Raw genomic sequence first — 21,290 nt, 5'->3', positions numbered from 1 at the left:
AATAAGCAATTAAGGAAAGCCCCAAACCGAGTTCAAGAGACATAATCATCTTCAATGGCTTTCTTTCCAAGGATTCTTCTGCAAAACCCTTCACAACATCCCCAAGAACAATCTGCTTCGCAATCATGCAATAGCTGTACTTCAAAAAAAACCTAGGTTAGCAAAAACATTTAAAAACTCTCTTTCCATGGGGAAAAGATGTGGTAGGTTAGACAGTTTCTAAATGAGGACAAAGCACTTCCGAAAATGAATTTTAGTAATAAATGGAATGATCTATAGTGTAACTACATTTTATTTTAAGCTGAAAATAAACTGGTGGTTTGAAACTGATAACCACTGACCTAAACCCTTCCCGCCCTTCCAGTCTACACAAATTTCTTTAAACTGGTTGAAATTTTGTCTGCAACAGAAATCATATTCTCCAGGGGTAAACTCCACCCTCAAAACTCCAAGAGGGGCCAGTTAAAGCTGCTGAAATGTAAGAGAACATCCGGAAAGAGACCTAGTGCACAAAAAGAATTGAGTATAAGATAAAGACAGCCTTGCAAACCAGGTGAGTAGTGAGAAATCATTCTGAGTGCTACATCACTGAATTACCTTTCCAGGAAAAAATGAAATCAAACACTACACTAGATCCCTATATAATGAAGGCAATCCTAAATAACATCTTTGCATTCAAACTATGTCATAAAAAGTCAAAGAAATATCGGCTATCACAAAAATCCTTTCACAATATTTACAAGAGTGGTTTTTCCCCCACAGTCCTCACTTGTCAAAAAGCAGCTAAATATATAGCCTTGAATTAGTCTATCCTGTATCTTAAAACATGTTCACCTATACTTACTGAAGAGTATTTAAAATTTTAGGAGGTTCAAGTATACTATATCAGAAAGAGAAGTTTAACATATAATGTGAGTTTGGGCAAATAAAATGTTTTTAAAATTGTACTGATTTCAATAGCCTTATAATTACTGTTCAATCACATCTTAACAGCATAAAACCATCTTCCTGGTTTTGTTACCAAGGTGGTTGTCCCAGAATCATACTCCTGCTCCTCCTAGAAGGGACACCAATTGCTCTTATCTAAGCCTCAGGATGAAGCCACAAACAGAAAAACAAGAAGTGGGTGGAACCAGCTAAACCCAAAATGGTGGAAGATTTGCCTTCCAGTGACCTTGGGCCTCATGCCACAGTTACTCTAATGCATTAGCTAAATGACACACCCATCAGCCCAAGACAGTTGACAGTTGCCATGACAATGACCAGAAAAGCCAGTACAAGGATTGAAAAGGAGTCCAAACCACACCCTGTACTCGAGTAATTCATGAATATTCCTCCCTCTCTTCCCAAGTCCCTCCCTTTTACCTCAAGCCCCTGCCCCCATATATGTGGTGTCTTAATTTCATTTGGCTTGAGAAATTGATATTCAAACTAGGTTCCCATTTCTCTATCCTTTGACCGTTTAATAAAGCTATTAAATGGCAGCAGTATCAGCTTTGGTATCAGTATTGGTTTCATTATTGGCTGCACGAATCCAATCAGGAAAAGAGCTTCCCTGGCTAGGACAGGGCATTAACCAATTTGGTGACAGTTTGGTTTTGTAACTGCTCACTGTGTGTCCCTCAAGTTTTCTTCTAAAAGGAAAAACCAGTCACAACTCTTGCATGCCAAGTTCCCAGGGCAATATAAACCCACTAAATAAAGTTCCAACTAACAAAGAGAAAAGAATATTTTATAATGAACCATTTCATGCAACAGGGATTTAAAATCTACCAAGGTCACTCAAACTGCCAATAACCCCCTTTTAAAACTAAACCCTAAGATTATATTAAGAGTATCTTTTTAGGCAAAATTTCTTTTGTGATAAGGAAAAATATTGCAAAACAAAGTCTAGCGATTTGGCTAATTTTAGTTAGCACATATTTGTTATCATTGTTTAGGTGCTAAGCAGTATCTGACTCTTTTGTGACCCACGGATTGTAGCCCGCCAGGTTCCTTGGTCTGTGGGATTCTCCAGGCAAGAATACTGGAGTGGGTTGCCATTTCCTTCTCCAGGGGATCTTCCTGATCCAGGGATCGAACCCATGTCTCCTGCATTGACAGGTGGATTATTTACCGTCTGAGCCACCAGGGAAGCCCTAGCACATACATGCCATACACACAAGTATATACGAAATTTGGGCTGTAAAAAGAGACTCGTGATATAACTATTCTCATCTATTTCATAGAAAGAACACTAAAAAAATGCCCTCTTTAATTTAAATGTCACTTAGCACAGTATGTTCTACCAATCAAGAGATTGCTGGGGGAGCAAGGAAGGCACTTTTCCAAGTTTGGAACTGGGTTTAAAGTCTCTCACGAAATAATACAAGAGAGCGGATTAATCCTATTTATTATTATTACTGAAATAAAATTGATACAACATATGTAACACAGCATTAGTTTTAGGTGTACAGCATAATGAAAGAGCAGATCAATTCTTTCTTAAGGTGCCTCCTACTGAACATTACAGGGTCCAATGGTCACTTAGTCTGCAGGCATTTTTCCCACTGGGAATTTAGCACTGTCCAAGGGGAAAAAAAAAAAATCAAAATTTTGTTTACCCGTGTTCAAATTTTCAACAAAGTGATGCTTTTTTTTTTTTGCAGAAATTTAGTGCTATCATTGTTACAAAAGCCGTACAGGTGATGCAGAGGTTATGCCAGTCAGAACTCTTGTTCCTTCTCATCAACTTCCATGGTATCTCCTTATCACTACTTGTGTTTGGAAAATTAACACTTTACACAACGACAATTATATCAAGTCAGATGTTCAGACTCACTCACAGAAGCATAAAACAGTGATGGAAAATCGTAATACAAACATAGAGGTTCCTGATCTTCTGAGTATTTATGATCTGAGTACCAAATGTTCAAGGTCACAAAGGCAAGCAAACATAATATTCACTAATAAACGTAGAGCCTACAATATTAACCCTCATTCAATGTCCTTTCCTACCAAATACAAGCCTGCTACACTAACATTATTGGTTTTTATCTTTGATGACACAGTTAAAGGTGAAAACGACAAGAAATGAAGGTGATGTATGAGCTCCTGAAAGAGGTCTTTCCTAACAAGCAAGGAAGAAAAAACAGGCCTGACACTGCATCACACTTCAAGAGGGAACAATCTGAATGCCAAACTTTAAAAAAAAAAAAAAAAAAAATCACTTCAGTAGAAACTGAAGACTCCAAATATTTTTGTTAAAGTGCCCTTTTTATAATCCTTCTGGAAAAGTTAAAGTGTCATTATAAAGTGCTGTCAGCCATATCATGCCAACAAAAAATTTCAGGATGCTCCATTCTTTGTTCATGCTAAGACTAGCACAGAGTTGCAATTATACCCTAGAACACTGTTAATTAAATTAAAATGTGGTCACAGCGGGGCTCGTACCCATGAGACCCACTGGACTGTGGGAAACTGAGAAACAGCCCTTAAAGGGCCCCCACACAGATTCGCCCACCTCAGGACCAGCACAGAAGGAGCCTTGGAAAAATCACCCAGACTTTAAGTGAAAAAGATTTGCTAACTTTAAAGTGTTGGTCTGGGGGACAGGGGGCTCCTAGGAGTCTCTCCAAGGACAGAAGCTGGTGGGGACCATCTCTCTACTCTCCTTCTGCCTCGTGTGGACAAAGTCCTCCATGAATATCAGTAAACAAAGAATGACGCAGCCATCAAGCCATCAGCCACAGCAGCTGTTCCCCACCCCCGGCAAACTCCACCCTGAGGGAGATTCAGAATGGAGAAAGCAGGATAGATGGCCCTAGATAGTTAAGGTTCATATCAAAGGAATGATTTCAGTGAGTCCAAATCTTCACATCCTCCCATACAGAAAACCAGAAAACTGGTAATTTCATTAACATGAGATGTCTGGTTTTCTTTAATTATCAGTAATCTTTTGATGTTCCCACTACCTGATTTTTGTTCCAAACTCCTATATATCCTGGCTCCTCCCTTACCTCTTCAGAACAGTCTTTCAAAGTGGTCTGAGAGGCTGCCTCTTGGGCTTAAGTGCTCAGAAAGTTTGCCAAATAGGATATAATTCTCAACTTTCAGGCTGTGCACTTTTTTCAGTAGACACTTGCTAAAGCCAGCAGGTGCTTTTTTTTCTTTCCTTTCTGGTGGGTGTCATCTTCCATACTCTCCCTCTGCCTTGCTAAGACCAGGGAGCACCATTTTATTTTTCTCACTTTTTTTTTTCTTTTTTCAGTAGATGCCAACTATGTCCACCTCCTCTCATTACAGCCAGTGTGCAACATCTTCATGCTCTCCAGGGCACCAGCATCTCCAAGAGGGAAGCTTTTACACACATCTAATGACCCAGTTTTTGTGGCTACCAGCCAGGGGACACCTCCAGCTCATCTGGTCTGTAGACAGCAGGGCTTACACTCACAAGATGTGATATATAGCTGCATTCTTTAAAAGCTACTGCTTGAGGGTCTGGCCTCCAATCAGACCCTGAACCTAGGTGCTGACCAAGATCCTCCCCATTGGGACAATGCCTAGTCTTGGCACACCCTCAACTGGAAGCTCCTAAAAATAAAATAGGATGGTTGGAAAATCACAAAGGTTTCAGAGACAACAGCTAGGGCAGGGTTGAAAAATAAGATTCATCTCCTACACAAGGCCAATCCTTCATGACTTGGAAAGGGAGCTATTTCCCCTAATACATAGAAACCAACAGAGTCAAGGAAATGAAGATACAGAGAAATACATCCCAAGTGAAAGAATAAGGTAAAAACCTAAGGAAAAAACCTTAATGAACAGTGATATGTCACTTACCTCATAAGAAGGAAAATATAATGGTGATAAAGACACTCCCTTGACTCAGGAGGAGAATGGATAAACACAGTGAAAAGTACAACTAAGGAACAGAAAATATATAAAGTACCAAAGAGAAGTAACAGAACTGAAAAATAAAATAATGGAACTAAAACTACATTAAAGGAGTTCAACAATAGACTACATGAATGAGAAAAAGAGGATCAGTGACGTCAAAGACACAGAAGAGGAAATTAAGAGGAGAAGGAAATTTTTTAAAAGGTGGGGGAGGAGTAAAAAGACAGCCAAGGAACTCATGGGACAACATTAAGCAAACTAACATTCAAAATATAGGGGTCCCAGAAGAAGAGAGAGAAAAATGGCAGAAAACTTATTTGAAGAAATACTAACTAAAAACTTCCCTAACCTGGGAAAGGAAACAACACTCAGATCCCGGAAGCCCAGAGAACTCCAAATACAATGAACTCAAAAAGAACCACACCAAGACACATTACAATTAAAACATCAAAAGTTAAAGACAAGGAGAGAATCTTATAAGCAGCAAAAGACAAACAACTTCTTGAGTAAAAGAGAGCCCCCATAATATTATGAGTAGGTTCTCAACAGAAACTCCAGCCCACTGAAAAAAGAAGAAAAAAAAAAAAAAAAAGAAACTGCAGCCCAGAGGAAGTGGCATGATATAGCCAAACTGCTAAAGAATAAAATTTTCAACCATGAATATTCTACCAGGCAAAATTACCACTCAGAATTAAGAAAAGAGTTTTTCCAGACAAGTAAGAGCAAAAGTAGTTCATCACCACTAAACAGGCCTTAAATGTTAAAGGGACTTTTTTAAGCTGAAAAGAAATGATGCTCCTTAATAATAGGAAAATCTGTAAAAGTAGCAATCTCATTGGTAAAGGTAAATACATAGAAAAGGTAGTGGATAAATGACTTAAAAAGTCAATGTGAAGTTTAAAAGGCAAAAGCTGTAAGCATGACTATAACCACAGTAACTAGATAAGGGATACAAGATAAAAAGATGTAAAACGTAACACCAAAATATGTGGACATTAAATAATATGCTACTGAACAACTAATGGGTCAACTTAGAAATCAAAAGAGAATTCAAAAAATACCTTTAAACAAATAAAAATGGAAATACAACATACCAAAACTTAGGTAATGCAGCAAAAGCAGAGGGAACTTCATAGATATGAATACCCACCTCAAGAAACAAGAAAAATCTCAAATAAACAAACTTTACAACTCAAGGACCATAAAAAGAACAAAGAAAAAAAAAAACGATCAATAAAACCAAGAGCTGGTTCTTTGAAAAGAAACAAAACTGACTAACTTACCAAGAAAGAAAAAAAGGACTCAAATAAATAAATCAAGAATGAAAGAGTAGCTGTTACAACTGATACTACAAAAACAAAAGGATCATTAACAGACTACTACAAACAATATACACCAACAAATTGGACAACCTAGAAGAAATGGGTAAATTCCTTAGAAACATACAATCTACAAAGAGTGGATCATAAACAGAAAATGTGAACAGACGTTACTAGTAAGGAGATTGAATTAGTAATCAAAAACCTCTCAACAAGCAAAAGTCCAGGACCAGATGGCTGCACCAGTGAATTATACCAAACATTCAAAGAATCAACACCAATCCTTCTCAAACTCTTCCAAAAAATAGAAGGACCACTTCCAAACTCATTTTACAAGGCCTGCATTACCCTAATAGCAAAACCAGGCAAGGACAAAACAAGAAAAGAAAATCACAAGCCAATATCCCTGATGAACATAGCTGTAAAAATCCTCGACAAAATATTAGCAAACCAAATTCAACATTACATTAAAAAGTTGATGCACCATAAGAAAGTGGGATTTATTCCAGGTATGCAAGGATGGTTCAGCATCTGCAAATCAATTTGTGATATACAACATTAACAGAATGAATAATAAAAATCATATGATCATCTCAATAGACGCAGAAAAAGCATGTGACTAGATTCAACACACCTTCATGATAAAAAATCTCAACAAAGTGGGTACGGTGGGAACACATCTCAATAAAATAAAGGCCATCTATGACAAACATACAGCTAATACATAGTCAGAGGTGAAAAGCTGAAAGCATTTCTTCTAAGATGAGGAGCAGAACAAGGATGCTCCCTCTCACCACTTTTATTCACAAAGTATTACAAGTCCTAGTCAGACAAGGAAGGCAATCAGACAAGGAAGAAAAATCAAAAAGGAAGAAGTAAAACTGTAACTCTTTACAGATGACAAGATATTATATACAGAAAACCCTAACAACTCCACCAAGGAAAGTTAGAATAAATAAATGAATTCACAAAAGTTGCAGGACACAAAACCATGGACAGAAATCTACTGTGCTTCCATAAACTATCAGAAAGAGAAATTAAGAAAGCAATCCTATTTATAATTGCATCAAAAAGAATAAAATACTTAGAATTAATTTTTCCAACAAAGTGAAAGACTGTTCACTGAAAACTATGTCACTGATGAAGGAAACTGAGGAACACAAATAAATGGAAATATATTCCACATTTAAGGATTGGAACAATTAATATTGTTCAAATGTCCCTACTACCCAAAGAAATCTACAAATTCAGTGTAATCCCTATGAAAATTTCAATGGCATTTTTCACAGAAATAGAACAAACCATCATAAAATTTGTATGGAAGCATAAAAGACCCCAATAGCTAAGGGAAGCTTAAGGAAGAAGAAGGTGGAGGCATAATGCTCCCTGATTTCAAACTATATCACAAAGCTATAGTAAGCAAAACAGTATGGTAAGATGATAAAAAAGACACATAGTTCAACTGAACAGAATAGAGAGCGCAGAAACAGGCATCTACGGTCATTCAATTTATGACAAAGGAGCTAAGAATATATAAAGGAGAGTCTCTTCAGTAACTGGTGTTGGACAGCTAAGACGGAAAAAAAAAAAAAAAACCATGAAACTAGATCATTATCTTACACCTTACACAAAAGATTAACTCAAAATGGATTAAAGATGTGACTATAAGATCTGAAAGCATTAAACTTCTAGAAGAAAACACAGGCTGGAAGCCTCTTTGACACTGGTCTTAGCAATGATTATTGGGATTTAAGACTAGAAACAAAAGAAGCAAAAGCAAAAACAAACATGAAGACTATGTAAAGTTAAAAAGCTTTTGCACGGCAAAGGAAACTGTCAACAAAATCAAAAGGCAACCTGCAAAATAATAATATTTGCAATTCATATATCTCATAAGGGGTTAAAAAGAAGGCAGATTATCCAAATAGACATTTTCCCAAAGAAGACATACAGTGGGCCAACAGGTACACGAAAAGATGTTCAACACTGCTAATTATAAGAGAAATGCAAATCAAAACCACAGTGAGAATACACCTCACACCTATTAGAATGGTTAGTATTAAAAAGGTAAGAAATAAGTTCTGATAAGGATGTGGGAAAAAGGGAATCCTAGTACACTGTTGGGGGATTGTAAATTGGTGCAGCCACTATGGAGAACAGTATGGAGTTCTTCAAAAAAAATTTAAAAGTAGACCTACCATGTGATCCAGCATATCCATTTCTGGGTATTTACCCAAGGCAAATAAAAACACTAACGCAAAAAGATATATGTTCCTTACAGTGTTACTTACCATAGCCAAGATATGGAAATAACCTAAATGTTCACTGATGGATACAGAAAATATTTCACACACACACACACACACACACACACACACACACACACACACAGAGGCATATTATTCAGCCTTTAAAAAAGCAAATGAAAAAAAAAAAAGCAAATGAAAAAAAAAAAAGCAAATGAAAGCTTGCCATCTGTAACAACATGGCTGGACCTTGAAAGTATTATGCTAAGTGAAATAAGATAGCAAAAGACAAATACCATATGATCTCACTTATATGTGGAATCTAAAAACAACAAACAAGCAGCTCACAGATAATAAGAACAGACTGGTGACCGCCAAAGGCAAGGGTGGGAGTTGGACAAAATGAGTGAAAGGAGTAAAAGGGTACAAAATTCCAGTTATAACAAAAATAAGACATGGGGAATGTAATGTACAAAAGCATACAATGTAGGAAAAACTGACCTGTGTCATTCAAGGGTCAGCTGTACAAACGGCCAACAACCACACGAAACAAAGCTCGAAATCATTAGTCACTTGTTGGTTAGTCGCTAAATCGTGTCCAACTCTTTGCGACTCCATGAACTGCAGTATGCCAGGCTTGCCCGTCTTTCATCGTCTCTCAGAGCTTGCTCAAACTCAAGTCCATTGAGTTACTGATGCCATCCAACCATTTCATCCTCTTTTGTACCCTTCTTCTCCTGTCTTCAATCTTTACCAGCATTAGTCATTAGGAAAATGCAAACAAAAACCACAATGAGCTATCACTTCACACCTACTAGGATGACTGTAACTCTTAACATACATAAAATAACAAGTATGGATGAGGATATAAGCTCTCATACTTTGCTGGTGGAAATATAAAATGGTGCAGACTGCAGAAAACAGTCTGGTGTTTCCTCAGAAAGCTAAATTCAGAATCTGACCAGGAAATTCTGTCCTGAGGTACATACCTAAAAAAACTGAAATCAGAGATTTAAACAGATACTTGAACTGCAATGTACATTACAGCATCACAACAGTCAAAAAACACAAAAATCTCGTGTCCATCAACAGAAAAATGGATAAACAAAATTCTGCATACAGAAGAATACATATATATACACATACAGAAGAATATTCTTTAACCATAAAAGTGAATGAAGTTCTGATACACAGATCATAATGTGTATATATCTTGTAAAAATTTTATTAAGTGGTATAAGTCAGTCACAAAAGGACAAATATTATATAACTCCAATTACAGGAAATATCTAAAACAGGCAAAACAGAAAGTAGAATGGTGACTGCCAAGACACTAGTGGTGGGGGGCAAGTGGAGTTATTGTGAAGCGGATACAAAGTTTCTGTTTGGAGTGATGAAAATGTTTTGGAAATAGTGGTGATGTTTGTACAACATTTTGAATATAATGAATGCTACTAAATTGTACACTTAAAATGGTTAATGTATCAAATTTTATATACATTTTACAATTTTTAAAAACTTAAAAGTAAAAAAAAAAATCTACACAGACATCACTAAATACTGCACTCCTTATAGCTAAGTAAGGAGTATAGTTAAAACAGGTCACACTACAGCCATAAAGATTGCAGAAATAAGCCTCAGAATGAAAGACAAATATTATGCAATGAATGGAAATTACTGGCAAAATTATTGCTTGAGATGGCTCTGCTGGACTCCACAATAGTGAAGGTATGCATGATGAAGAGTAATTGCTATCACCCAGCCATGCTGGCAGATGCTGACCATACCTTTGCGAGAAACTATGGGCAGGACAGAAGCCGAGACCCAGACTCCACTTGTGAGCCACTGGGAGAAAATGCCACATGGTGATTTTTCTATTTTCCACTGAAAAACCCACACTGCTTGGAAAGAACTTCTTCATTTAGCTCATAAACACTGTGTGAGCAGAGACAAGGATGAAAATAAGTGCACTGCTTCAGTTTAAAAGGAGCACAAGCACTATGTAGACTATTACCAAAAAAAAACACTAGACCCAAACGTGGTTTGCACGCTGCTTTCTGTTCACAGAGAACAGCTACCAGCTAACCACATGTCAAATGAGCTCGACTTGCTACGGAAAGGAACTGTGAACACATAGAGCCTAACAACTCATTTCTAGACAGCAACTTTTAAGAGATCATGTGTTCACCTTCTGGCTCTTAGTGCACTGAAAAAATAACAACACTAACCTAAAATTCTAAGCTTTGTAAGAATACCTTTCAAAATGAAGGCAATGAAAGCGTGTCAGACATGATCACACAGAGGCTTGGACATCAGTAGACCTTCACTGATCAATAGATAAATGAAGTAGACCCTCAATGGTGGAAGTTCTAAAGATTTTTACATTAGAAAAGTTAGTCTGGATTAAAATACCAAATTGTAAGAGGCTCTAAAGATGAAATAAAAGACTCTTCATTGCTTGGGTTTTTGTAACAGAGAATTAAAATACAGGACACAACAGCATGTAAGTTCGGAGGGAAGTACAAAGGTAAAGTGTTCTAAGGTTGGGACAGTCCACGTGCACTTAGTCACTCAGTCATGTCCAACTCTTTGAGACCTTATGGATTGTAGCCCACCCATGGGATTTTTCTAGGCAAGAATATAGGATAACAATAAAGGCACAGATTAAGAGGAGATTTTATAATAAAGGGTGCATGTTGTAATTTCTAAGATAGCTACTAAAAAAAAAGAGAGAAAGAGAAAGTATAACTTCAAAATAATTAGCAGGGAAATGTAAAATGATAAAAGGATTCAAATGAACCCCCTCCCCCTAAAAAAGAAACAGAAGAGAATGGTAGTAAAGATTCCTTCTAACACACTGCACAACTGTGAAAATCTGAGATAATAAGAAAGGAAAATTATAGGCTAAACTCACTCACAAACATAGATATTAAAGTTGGACATAAAATGTGAGCAAATCAAATTCAGCAGGCTATATGAAAAGGATGATAAATTGTGAGCAAATTGGATTTATCCCTAAAATGCCAGTTGGTTTGACATTCAAAACACAGTAAGATTAGTCAGTTTGTTCAACAAATGGTGCTGGGAAAACTGGACAACATGTTAAAAAAAAAAGAAAAGAAAAGAATGAAATTAGACCATTCTTTAACACCAAATACATAAATAAGCTCAAAATGGATTAAAGACCTAATGTGAGACTGGACACTACCAAACTCCTAATAGCCAGAATACTCTGACATAAATCACAACAGTATCTTTTTCAATCCATCTCCCAGGAAAATGGAAATTAAAAACAAAAACAAATGGGACCGACTCAAAAGCTTTTGCACAGCAAACAATAAACTAAATGAAAAGACAACCCACAGGTTGGGAGATCGCATTTGTAAAGGATGTGACCAACAAGGGATTAGTCTTCAAAATTTACAAACAGCTCATGGCACCCCACTCCAGTACTCTTGCCTGGAAAATCCCATGGACAGAGGAGCCTGGTAGGCTGCAGTCCATGGGGTCGCTAAGAGTCAGACACGACTGAAGGACTTCACTTTCACTTTTCACTTTCATGCATTGTAAGAGGAAATGGCAACCCACTCCAGTGTTCTTGCCTGGAGAATCCCAGGGACGGGGGAGCCTGGTGGGCTGCCGTCTATGGGGTCACACAGAGTCAGACACAACTGAAGTGACTTAGCAGCAGCAGCAGCATGATACGTAACAGAATTAAAACAAGCAATCCACTCAAAAAATAGGCAGGAGACCCAAATAGACATTTCTCCAAAGAGGACATACAGATGGCCAAGAAACACATGAAAAGAGGTTCAACATCACTAATTATTCGAGAAATGCAAATCAAAACTACAATAAGATATTACCTAACATCAGTCAGATTGGTTATCATCAAAAAATCCACAAATATAAATGCTGGCGAGGGTATGGAGAGAAGCAAAGCCTCCTACACTGTTGATGGGAATGTAAATTGATGCAGCCACTGTGAAGAACAGTAGGGAGGCTCCTTAAAAAAAAAAAAAAAAAAAAAAAAACTAAAAATAGAACCACCACATGACCCTGCAATCCCACTCTTGGGATAGATCTAGAGAAAAACATGATCCAAAAGGATACCAGCACCCCAGTGTTTGCTGCAGCACTGTTTACAATAGCCAAGACGTGGAAGCAACCTAAATGTCCATTGAGAGAGGACTGGATAAAGAAGATGTGGTATGTATATACAATGGAATATTACTCGGCCATTAAAAAAGAATGAAATAATGCCATTTGCAGCAACATGGTTGGACCCAGAGATCGTCATACTGAGTGAAGTCAGACAGAAAGAGGAGGAGAATTATCATATGACATCCCTTATACATAAACTCTAAAAAGAAATGATGCAAATGAACTTACAAAACAGAAAGAGACTCACAGACTGGGGGAGGAATGGGAGGATAGAGAGTTTGGGATGGACATGCACACACTACTATACTTAGATGGAAAACCAACCAGGACCATTGTATAGCATATGGAACTCTGCTCAATGTTATGTGGCAGCCTGGATGTGAGGGGAGTTTGGGGGAGAATGGATACATGTATGTGTATGGCTGGGTTCCTTGGCTATTCACCTGAAAGTAACATAACACTGCTAATCAGCTATACCCCAATAAAAAAAATAAAGTTTCTTTTTGAATCAGTGAGATTTGTTATATTGAGATTTACATGTAACAAATCATAGGATTACAATGAATAAATAGAAAGTATTTGACAAAATTCAATGGTTAATCATTAAAAAAAAGTGTTCTGCAAACTAAGAATAAAAGGAAACTTCCTTAATCTAATAAAAGGTATACATGAACAAAACCTTGAGCAAATATGACAAAGAAGAAAGAAGAAACATTGAAGTAATTCCTTTTGAGACCTAGAACTAAAAATGAGGATGGTACAAGTCACACTGACATCAACACTGTAATCAGGGTACCAGCGGGCAGCTGTGTGAGCAGGGGAGAGAAGGTGGCCTTCACAGCCTCACGGTGGGACAACTGGACATCCTGGAGCCCAACTCACACCTTATATGAAAATCTGTTCTGGAACATTAAAATCAAAATGTGAAAGAAAAAAGGAGCAACTTCCTGACTGTAAACTAAGGAAATATTTCATGAATAAAATACAGACATCACCAACCATAAAGTCCATGATAATGAGCTACACTGAAATGTGTACCTTCCACATGTGGACCAGGGAAGGAAGCATGAAGGAGAAGATAGCCCCAGGTCGAGAAAGGACAGTATCACACAGGTAACCAGCAAACTTTATGAAGCACAGAATCCATAACATAAAAAACATGTCCTACACAGAAGACCAGGCACTTGAAAAATGAGCAGAAGATTTAAATTGGTACTTCAGAAAAGGGGAAATCTAAGTCACCAATGTGAACATGTGTCCAACCTCATCAATAATCAAGAAATGAAAATTAAAACTATTCAATACCATGAGCTATCACTACACATGGACTACAGTGAGCAACAGATACAAGAGATGAAGAGACAGGATCACTCCCACATTCTGGAGGAGAAGGAAAAGGACTGAAGGAGGAGTTAATCATGGGTCATGCTTACATGGTGAAGCCACCATAAAAACCCCAGTACTCTGGGTCCAGCAAGTTTCTACACACCAGGAGGTTGATGTGTCAACCTCCTGTGTGTGAGCTGTTCACAACTCCCTGGGATAGAATCTGCTGATCTCTGGACCCTTCCATACCTCACCCTAGGTATCTCCACACCTGCATCCTTCACCATGTCCTTTATTATGTAGTAACCTGACAAAGAGCTCCCCTGGTGGTTCAGATGGTAAAGATTCCACCTGCCAATGCAGGAGATGCCAGTTCAATCCCTGGGTTGGGAAGATTCCCTGAAGGAGAAAAGAGCAACCCACTCCAGTATTCTTGCCTGAGGAATCCTATGGACAGAGGAGCCTGGTAGGCTACAGTCCATGGGGGTCTCATAAGAGTCAGACACGACTTAGCAACTAAACAACAACCTGACAAAGAAAAGTTAAATGCTTCCCTTAGTTCTTTGAGCTGTTCTAGCACATGACTGAATGCAAGGATGCAGTTATGGGAACCTCTGATTTGCAGCCGAGCTAAATAGAAACTGGGGTAACCTGAGGACCTATTGCTTGTAATCAGTATCCGAAATGGTGGGAAGTCTCAGGGAGCTGCACCCATAACCTATGAGGTGGGCGCAACCTCCAATGTGTGTCAGAACTGAACTATAAGTCACCCGGCTGGAGTCGCAGAGAAAAAAACCACAGAACGGGTGTCAGAACCACTGTATGTCAGAAGTACTGTCTACACAAGTAACCTGAGCTTCCCCTTTACAGACTAGATGGTCTTAAAGTCAATATTACAAGATGATTGTCACAGGCAGAGATAATCAAAAAGTAGGTAGTCAAAAAATAAAGAAGAAAAACAAGTACAGAGGTATGTCAAGTAGTTAAAATATTTTGCTTTTCCTCTGGATCTTGTAATATTTATTTTATGTAACCACTTTAAAATTTTTATAATTTGTTATTTTTTTTCCACATTCTACATAGTCAACTAAAAAAAAAAAAATTCATACACTGTTAATTCCATTTATAAAGCTCAACGACAGGCAAAATTAAACCAAAGTGCCTAGGGATGTTTAAAACATATCTTTTGTGCACAGTGTGAGGTAGGAATCTTTTCCTTTTCTGTCCATCTCTAAAGAAGTTGTGTGTGTGTGTGAGTTGTTCAGTCATGTCCAACTCTTTGCGACCCCATGGACTATAGCCCACCAGGCTCCTCTGTCCGTGGAAATTTCCCAGGCAAGGATCCTGCATTGGGTTGCCATTTCTTTCTCCAAGGGATCTTCCTGACCCAGGGATTGAACCTGGGTCTTCTGTGTTGCAAGCAGATTCTTCACAGTCTGAGCCACCAGGAAAGAGGAGGTGCTGAATGGGAAGAAGTGCTTGGATTGCTCTCAGAGTGTTCAATTTCTTTACTCAGGTGGTGGTCACTTGGATGTTGGCCTTATAATCACTTTTAAAACTGTATTATAAAAAGTTTTATATGCATTTCTGTATATATATTACATTTCACATTACATGATATTTGTAAAATTCAGACCTAATGAATTTATAAAACTGAAACTAACATTTAAGCACTATGCAGGGAAAGAATGATCCCATAAAATTCAGAACAGAATGGTACTATCACAGGAACAAAACAAGATCAGCTCTCTGGTTGATAAAAGCTGTTTTTCAAAGAGGAACAGGTAACAATTCAGACACTACTACACACGTACACTGTGTAAATAAATAATTAGGTAGCTGGATGGTGGATATATGGCAGCCAATGGGATTTACAGACAAGAGAAGGAGGCTAAAACGACTTATTTCCTATGGATTAGAGCTGGAGACATCAGTAAGTACTCACAAAAACCATTAATGTCATCAAACACAAGGAAAGTCTAAGGAAACCTCCGGGCCATGCTCATATTTAGTTTAATATACTTACAGATGATTGCATGTAGAAATGTTCATATATGTACAACAACAGTATGCAAAGCTATGATCCCAATCTTGGCTTCTACTCCATTCCCTGATAACAACAACCAGCGGTCCTTCGAAAAATGGCTGATTCTAAATGGGGCATGGCAAGATCAACCCAGAGCACCTCATCATGCCCAAAGTAAGGAAGCATTGAAAACAAACCCTCCATGGATGGGGATATGTCAAAGAAATGAACTGAAAAAGCCCCTGTGCCCAAAGCTGGGGCAATCTGAACAACCAAATAAGTGAAGCAGAACTGGGTGATGTCCCAAAGTATAAACAAACGTCCAAGATTCCACACTGACACAGACTGAATAAGCTGATGGGAGAGAAGAGACAAATTATTTCACATAACTTACATGGAAACTTCACCCAGGGAAAGGGGGCAGGACACACTCTCCTCCAGGGTAGGCGGCACACAGAGACTGCCGGTTCTTCAACAGGGAAATATGTTAAGATTTGATTAGACCCCTGTCTCCTTCCATGTGCGAACTAGCGGGACTGAAATTCCAAGTAATGTAAATACAATTTTTTAAATTATTAAAATAAAATTTTGAAATCCTCCTGGAAAGGTCTTCTTAAGTAGAAGGAAAAAAGCATTCACCATTCAGAATATACCTGCCCATATGAACATTTTCAACTTCCATTTAACAATCGTACTATTTAAGGAAGAAAAAAAGGGCAAATGACTGGTGAGAAAAAATGGTGTTCAACCTAAAATGACCCAGAGGATTAATATCCAAAATACAAATAAAAAGATACTGCAAATAAATAAGAAAGTGATAAACCAATAGAATGATGGGAAAGGGATATGAACAAACAAACCAGAGGAATAAATGACCATTAAACAAGTGAAAATGTGCTTGATGTCAGGAGTGATGCACACTTCACACTTTAAGACACCCTGTTTTCCCCCATCGGATAAGTAAAAATTATAAGAACATAATACTGAATATTGGCAGGAATGCAGGGGAAATGATTTTGAATGCAATGTCCACATACTGTTAAGTGGTCCAACCCCTCTGCAGAACAATCTGGCAACATCTATTAAATGCATACATCTTTTCCCCTAAAATACAAAAGTAACAAAACCAAGGCTTTCATTAAGAGTAGTCTGGTTCATTAAACTGTGACACAATAGAAAACTATGCATTCACTTAAAAGAAATTGGAGGCTATACATATATCTATATATACAGCATATACATACACACACACCTCATAGAAATACCTCTTTGAGACATATTGGTGTATTCTTCTACTTGGTGTAGAAGAAAAACTATGGAACAATCCATAGAGTATGATAAAATCTGTGATTAAAACATAAAGAAAAAAGACAAAACAATGTTATTTATATACATATGTACACTTTTATGTACATATGCGTGTGTTTAATGTATAGAAAATTACATATGCATGCACTTTTTGTACATATGCACTTTTATGTACACTTTTATGTACATATGCATGTGTTTAATGTATAGAAAATTACATATGCATGCATGTGTTTAATGTACAGAAAATTCTTGCAGGACACTCATCAAACAGAAAGGAAAGGAGATGGAGGGTGAGGGAGAAAAGTGGTTGAAAAGATTTCTTTCCTTTTTTATCTATGTATCTTTGATGGCAGGAATGTTCTTCTGCATTACTTGTATAACTAACTGTTTGCTGTTAGAGAAAGACGAAGTGGTAGAAGTGTACACAAGAAGTATTTCCCCACATGCGCACTGGGGTCGCTGTGAGTCGTCCCCTCTTCTTGTATGAGGTCTGCCTTCAGCTTTGCTAACTCTGTTCCCTGGAAGACTGAGAGAACAGCAACCTCCTTGCTAAGCAATCTGCTAACAGTCACAAGGACCCCTGCCTGGCCAAGGGTATGGGGCCTACACGAAGGACAGGGAACCTGAGCACCTCACAGGTGCCCACACCCTGGGGCTCCCCTGACCGCAGTGACCCTTGGAACAGTCTCCTTTGCCCAACTTCAACCTTGTTGGGACATGCTGGGCAAAAAAATACTGCAAAGCCACGTGAGTCACAGCAGCATTTCAGGTTTGCACCAAGCAGGCCTGGGAGTATCCTTTCTCCATTCTAAACAGCCTACGGTATTTTTTACGATTGACACCTAAACTATAAATACTCCATTTTAATCATTCCCCATGTTAGGTGTAATCAACAAAAATATTTTGCATTCAATTAAACTAAGGCATTATTTTTGGTGAACGGCAAAGCATAAAACTTATTCATTACATAAACTGTAGTAAATTTATGGTTCAAATAAATTTTATCTATAATTTCCCAAACCACTATGGAAACTTAAATCATTCATTTTATATAGTCGAACACAATGTGGGACTATATAAAAATGGAAAAGAAAAAAAAAAAATTTTTTTTTCCAAAGGAGCTGCTTTCAAGTTCATGTCTTGAGAAAAAAAGATTTTCATGCAATTTAAAAATCAAAATCACTTCCTAAGTAAAACGAATGCTCAGCATAAATCACAGTAGAAAAACATCACTCTTGATGGATAAAGAGACAACATTTGCCAAAGTGAATAAGTGTGTCTCGGTTTGAAATAGCAAAGAATGACCTGGGCACACAGTGCAAATGAGAAGGCCAGGGTAACAACACAAAATCACATCTGTGATTCTGCTCTTTTGAAACTATGGTGCCCGGACCCGTCCAGGATGAGACAGGTCTCAGCGGGTTGCAGAAGGCTGTTGGGACCAATTCAGCATGGTCAGTGCCACAAAGAACATCCCTCCTCATCACATTCTATGCCACCCCTGCTTTTGAGTGGCCTTAAAAACACAAGCTGGACTTCCCTGGTGGTGCAATGGACAACAATCCGCTTGCCAACGCAGAGAACAATGCATTCGATCCCTGATCCAGGAGGAGACCACATTCCAGGAAGCAAGTAAGTAAGCCACAACTACTGAGTCTGTGCTCTGCCCCGAGAGAAGCCCCCACATCGAGAAGCCCACGTTCTGCAACAGAGAGCAGCCCCCACTTACTCTCAATAATAACAGACAACTTAAAAAAAAAAATGCAAGTGACAGCTCCCCAACCCCAGCTACATTCTGTTTTAATAATTCTGAGGAGGGTCCAGGAATCCATATTTTTTTTAAAGTGCTAACTCTGGGGAATTCCAGAAAAGGGGCACTGACCACCCGCACCCCACCTCCTGAATCAGAGCAGAAAGAGGGCATTTCACACACACCTGCATGCGTGAGGTTTTTTCCTTTCTTGGAAATCTTTATTCTAAGTTTCACTAATTCTTACAACTGATAACGAGGTGAAGTGTTTAACTGAGTCCTTTAATGACATATATCAACTGCGGAACAGTTTTTATCTCTGGATAGGAAGAAAGAAAATGGAAAAAAAGGGGAGGAGGGGGCAGGGGGATGGGGGAAAAAGTGAGAGGTCTGGGCAAATATGACCCAAGAAATTCATAGTTATGAATGATTAAATTGGAGTGGAGGGTAATATGAGTAGCATGAAACTGTCCACACTTCTGTATCTTTAAAGAACTCAATTTAAAAAAAAAAAAGTCAATGTACGACATTATTCCAAAATGCAGGAGAGGACAAGAGCATCGGCAGGAGCCGTCACTACCCAGAGAAAGCCACTTCAGCCCACGCCCTGAGGTCACGTTCATCCTGGAAAGCCAAGGTGATGGCCCTGGCGTTGGTTACAGAACAAGCATGACCTGTCTGCACTGGCTTAAAGCAATGCCGGTTTTCAGCGTGAAAAGGAAGTTTGTGAGGATGGGAGGGAAAGCGCCCCCATGGGCTCTGTACCTGTGTCGCTCCCCGAGCCTGTGGACAGCGCGGGCATGATGCTGAGGCCGGCCCGGTGCTGCCAACTCACTCCCCTGGAAGGCGGCCGAGATGCCAACCCCTGCGGCCACTCCCAGGCCGACTACCGAGATCTGTGTGTCCCCGTGCAGGCCGTTTCTACAAAGAAAAGGAACACATTAAAAAATAGAAGAGGCAGGATGACTACATTGCAACTTGCTGTAACTAATTCAAAATGCTGATCCCAACACATTATGGGTGAGATCACAAGCTTCACCATTTCGTCTAGAGAGCACAGGCAAATAGGAAGTGGCAGAGTTTTTGATTTTGACGTGGGACTTCTAATTAAAAGCACAAAAGTTCTTCATGCATGTGTCAAGCCTTCTGTAAAGATTTTTCCAGTTGCTTTGAGAATCGCTGACGGCACAGATGGAGGACTTAAGGAAGCTTTTGTAAGCCAGTGTCATTCTACAACTCTTCCCCTTCATTAGAATTCTAAACTGTATTTCTAAATGTAGAAAAGAGTCTGTAAGTTGTCAACAACTTATAACTAATTTAAGTAGATCATCCTAATACGACAACTGCAAATTCGCTAACTGAAGATCACAAACGACCTTGAAGGAATACTAGGATTAAAGCAAGATGTCATTTTAGATTTACAGAACTGCTGATAATCTAAACTAAACCTAACAATCCAAGCTAATATATGAAAATAAATTGGTGTAGTAAAAACTAAGCTTTGCTGGATCTTGAAAAATATTGATTCTTTAAATAACTGTTTTCAGTAATGTTTATCCCCAAATAAGCAGTAAAGGCTCTATTGTGTAATAACTAAAAGCAAGGGCTCTCGTGTTTGGCTCAGTCTCTAATCCTGCTAGCCCTGTGATCTAGTTGTTTAACCTCATTAAGCCTTAATTTCCTTATGTGCAAATGAAGATAATAGCAATTAAGAACTGCTCGACCTTCCAATAAGCCAGGATACAAAACAGCATCCTGCAAACAATGACTATGATGACTGGGTTTTTTAAATTCAGGTAATGAGATTATAAAATGAAAACATAAAAGTAGCAAGATTAAAATTTACATTGGCCTGACACCTAGAAGGAGGCCATGTGGTTTAAATTTGGACCACAGCTGCCTAATAACGGAAAATATACCGCATTTACATTTTTCAGAAATCAGAAGAACCACAAAATGTGTTTAAACTCACTTTTTGAGCATTTCCCCCCTACCCCGTTCTCTATAAAGCAAGATCAGTGATTTAAAAGCATATTTTAACATATATTAACATGAAAAACAGATACTGTAAACATTTGAAACACTGGCTCACTTCAATTCTTAAAAGCGTTTAAATTGCTGATTCACATTACAGAATAAAGAAAATGAGCTTGCCAAATTCTTCGTGAAGAAACCCAGGCTATAAAATTCTATTAAAGCTTTCTAAATTAGCTTTTTAATTATCAAAGTAAATATTAGTATAAAAATATTCACCATCAAAAAGACTATCT

General features: G+C 38.2%; 1 protein-coding gene across 2 annotated transcripts in view; it reads right to left on the bottom strand.

Annotated features, from left to right (window-relative positions):
- MPP7 (MAGUK p55 scaffold protein 7) overlaps positions 1 to 21,290 on the bottom strand; it is a 215,434-nt gene that overhangs the window by 140,621 nt on the left and 53,523 nt on the right. For both annotated transcript variants that reach the window (XM_061126383.1, XM_061126385.1), the window contains exon 2: positions 19,786 to 19,941. In XM_061126383.1, the coding sequence (XP_060982366.1) occupies positions 19,786 to 19,822 (37 nt within the window). In that variant the 5' untranslated portion in view covers positions 19,823 to 19,941. The remainder of the gene's footprint in view (positions 1 to 19,785; positions 19,942 to 21,290) is intronic.

This window comes from Dama dama, chromosome 23 (assembly GCF_033118175.1).
Source record: "Dama dama isolate Ldn47 chromosome 23, ASM3311817v1, whole genome shotgun sequence".
Taxonomy (NCBI): Eukaryota; Metazoa; Chordata; class Mammalia; order Artiodactyla; family Cervidae; genus Dama; species Dama dama.
Note: the sequence above shows the minus strand (reverse complement) of the source record. Positions and strands in the feature narration are given on the sequence as shown.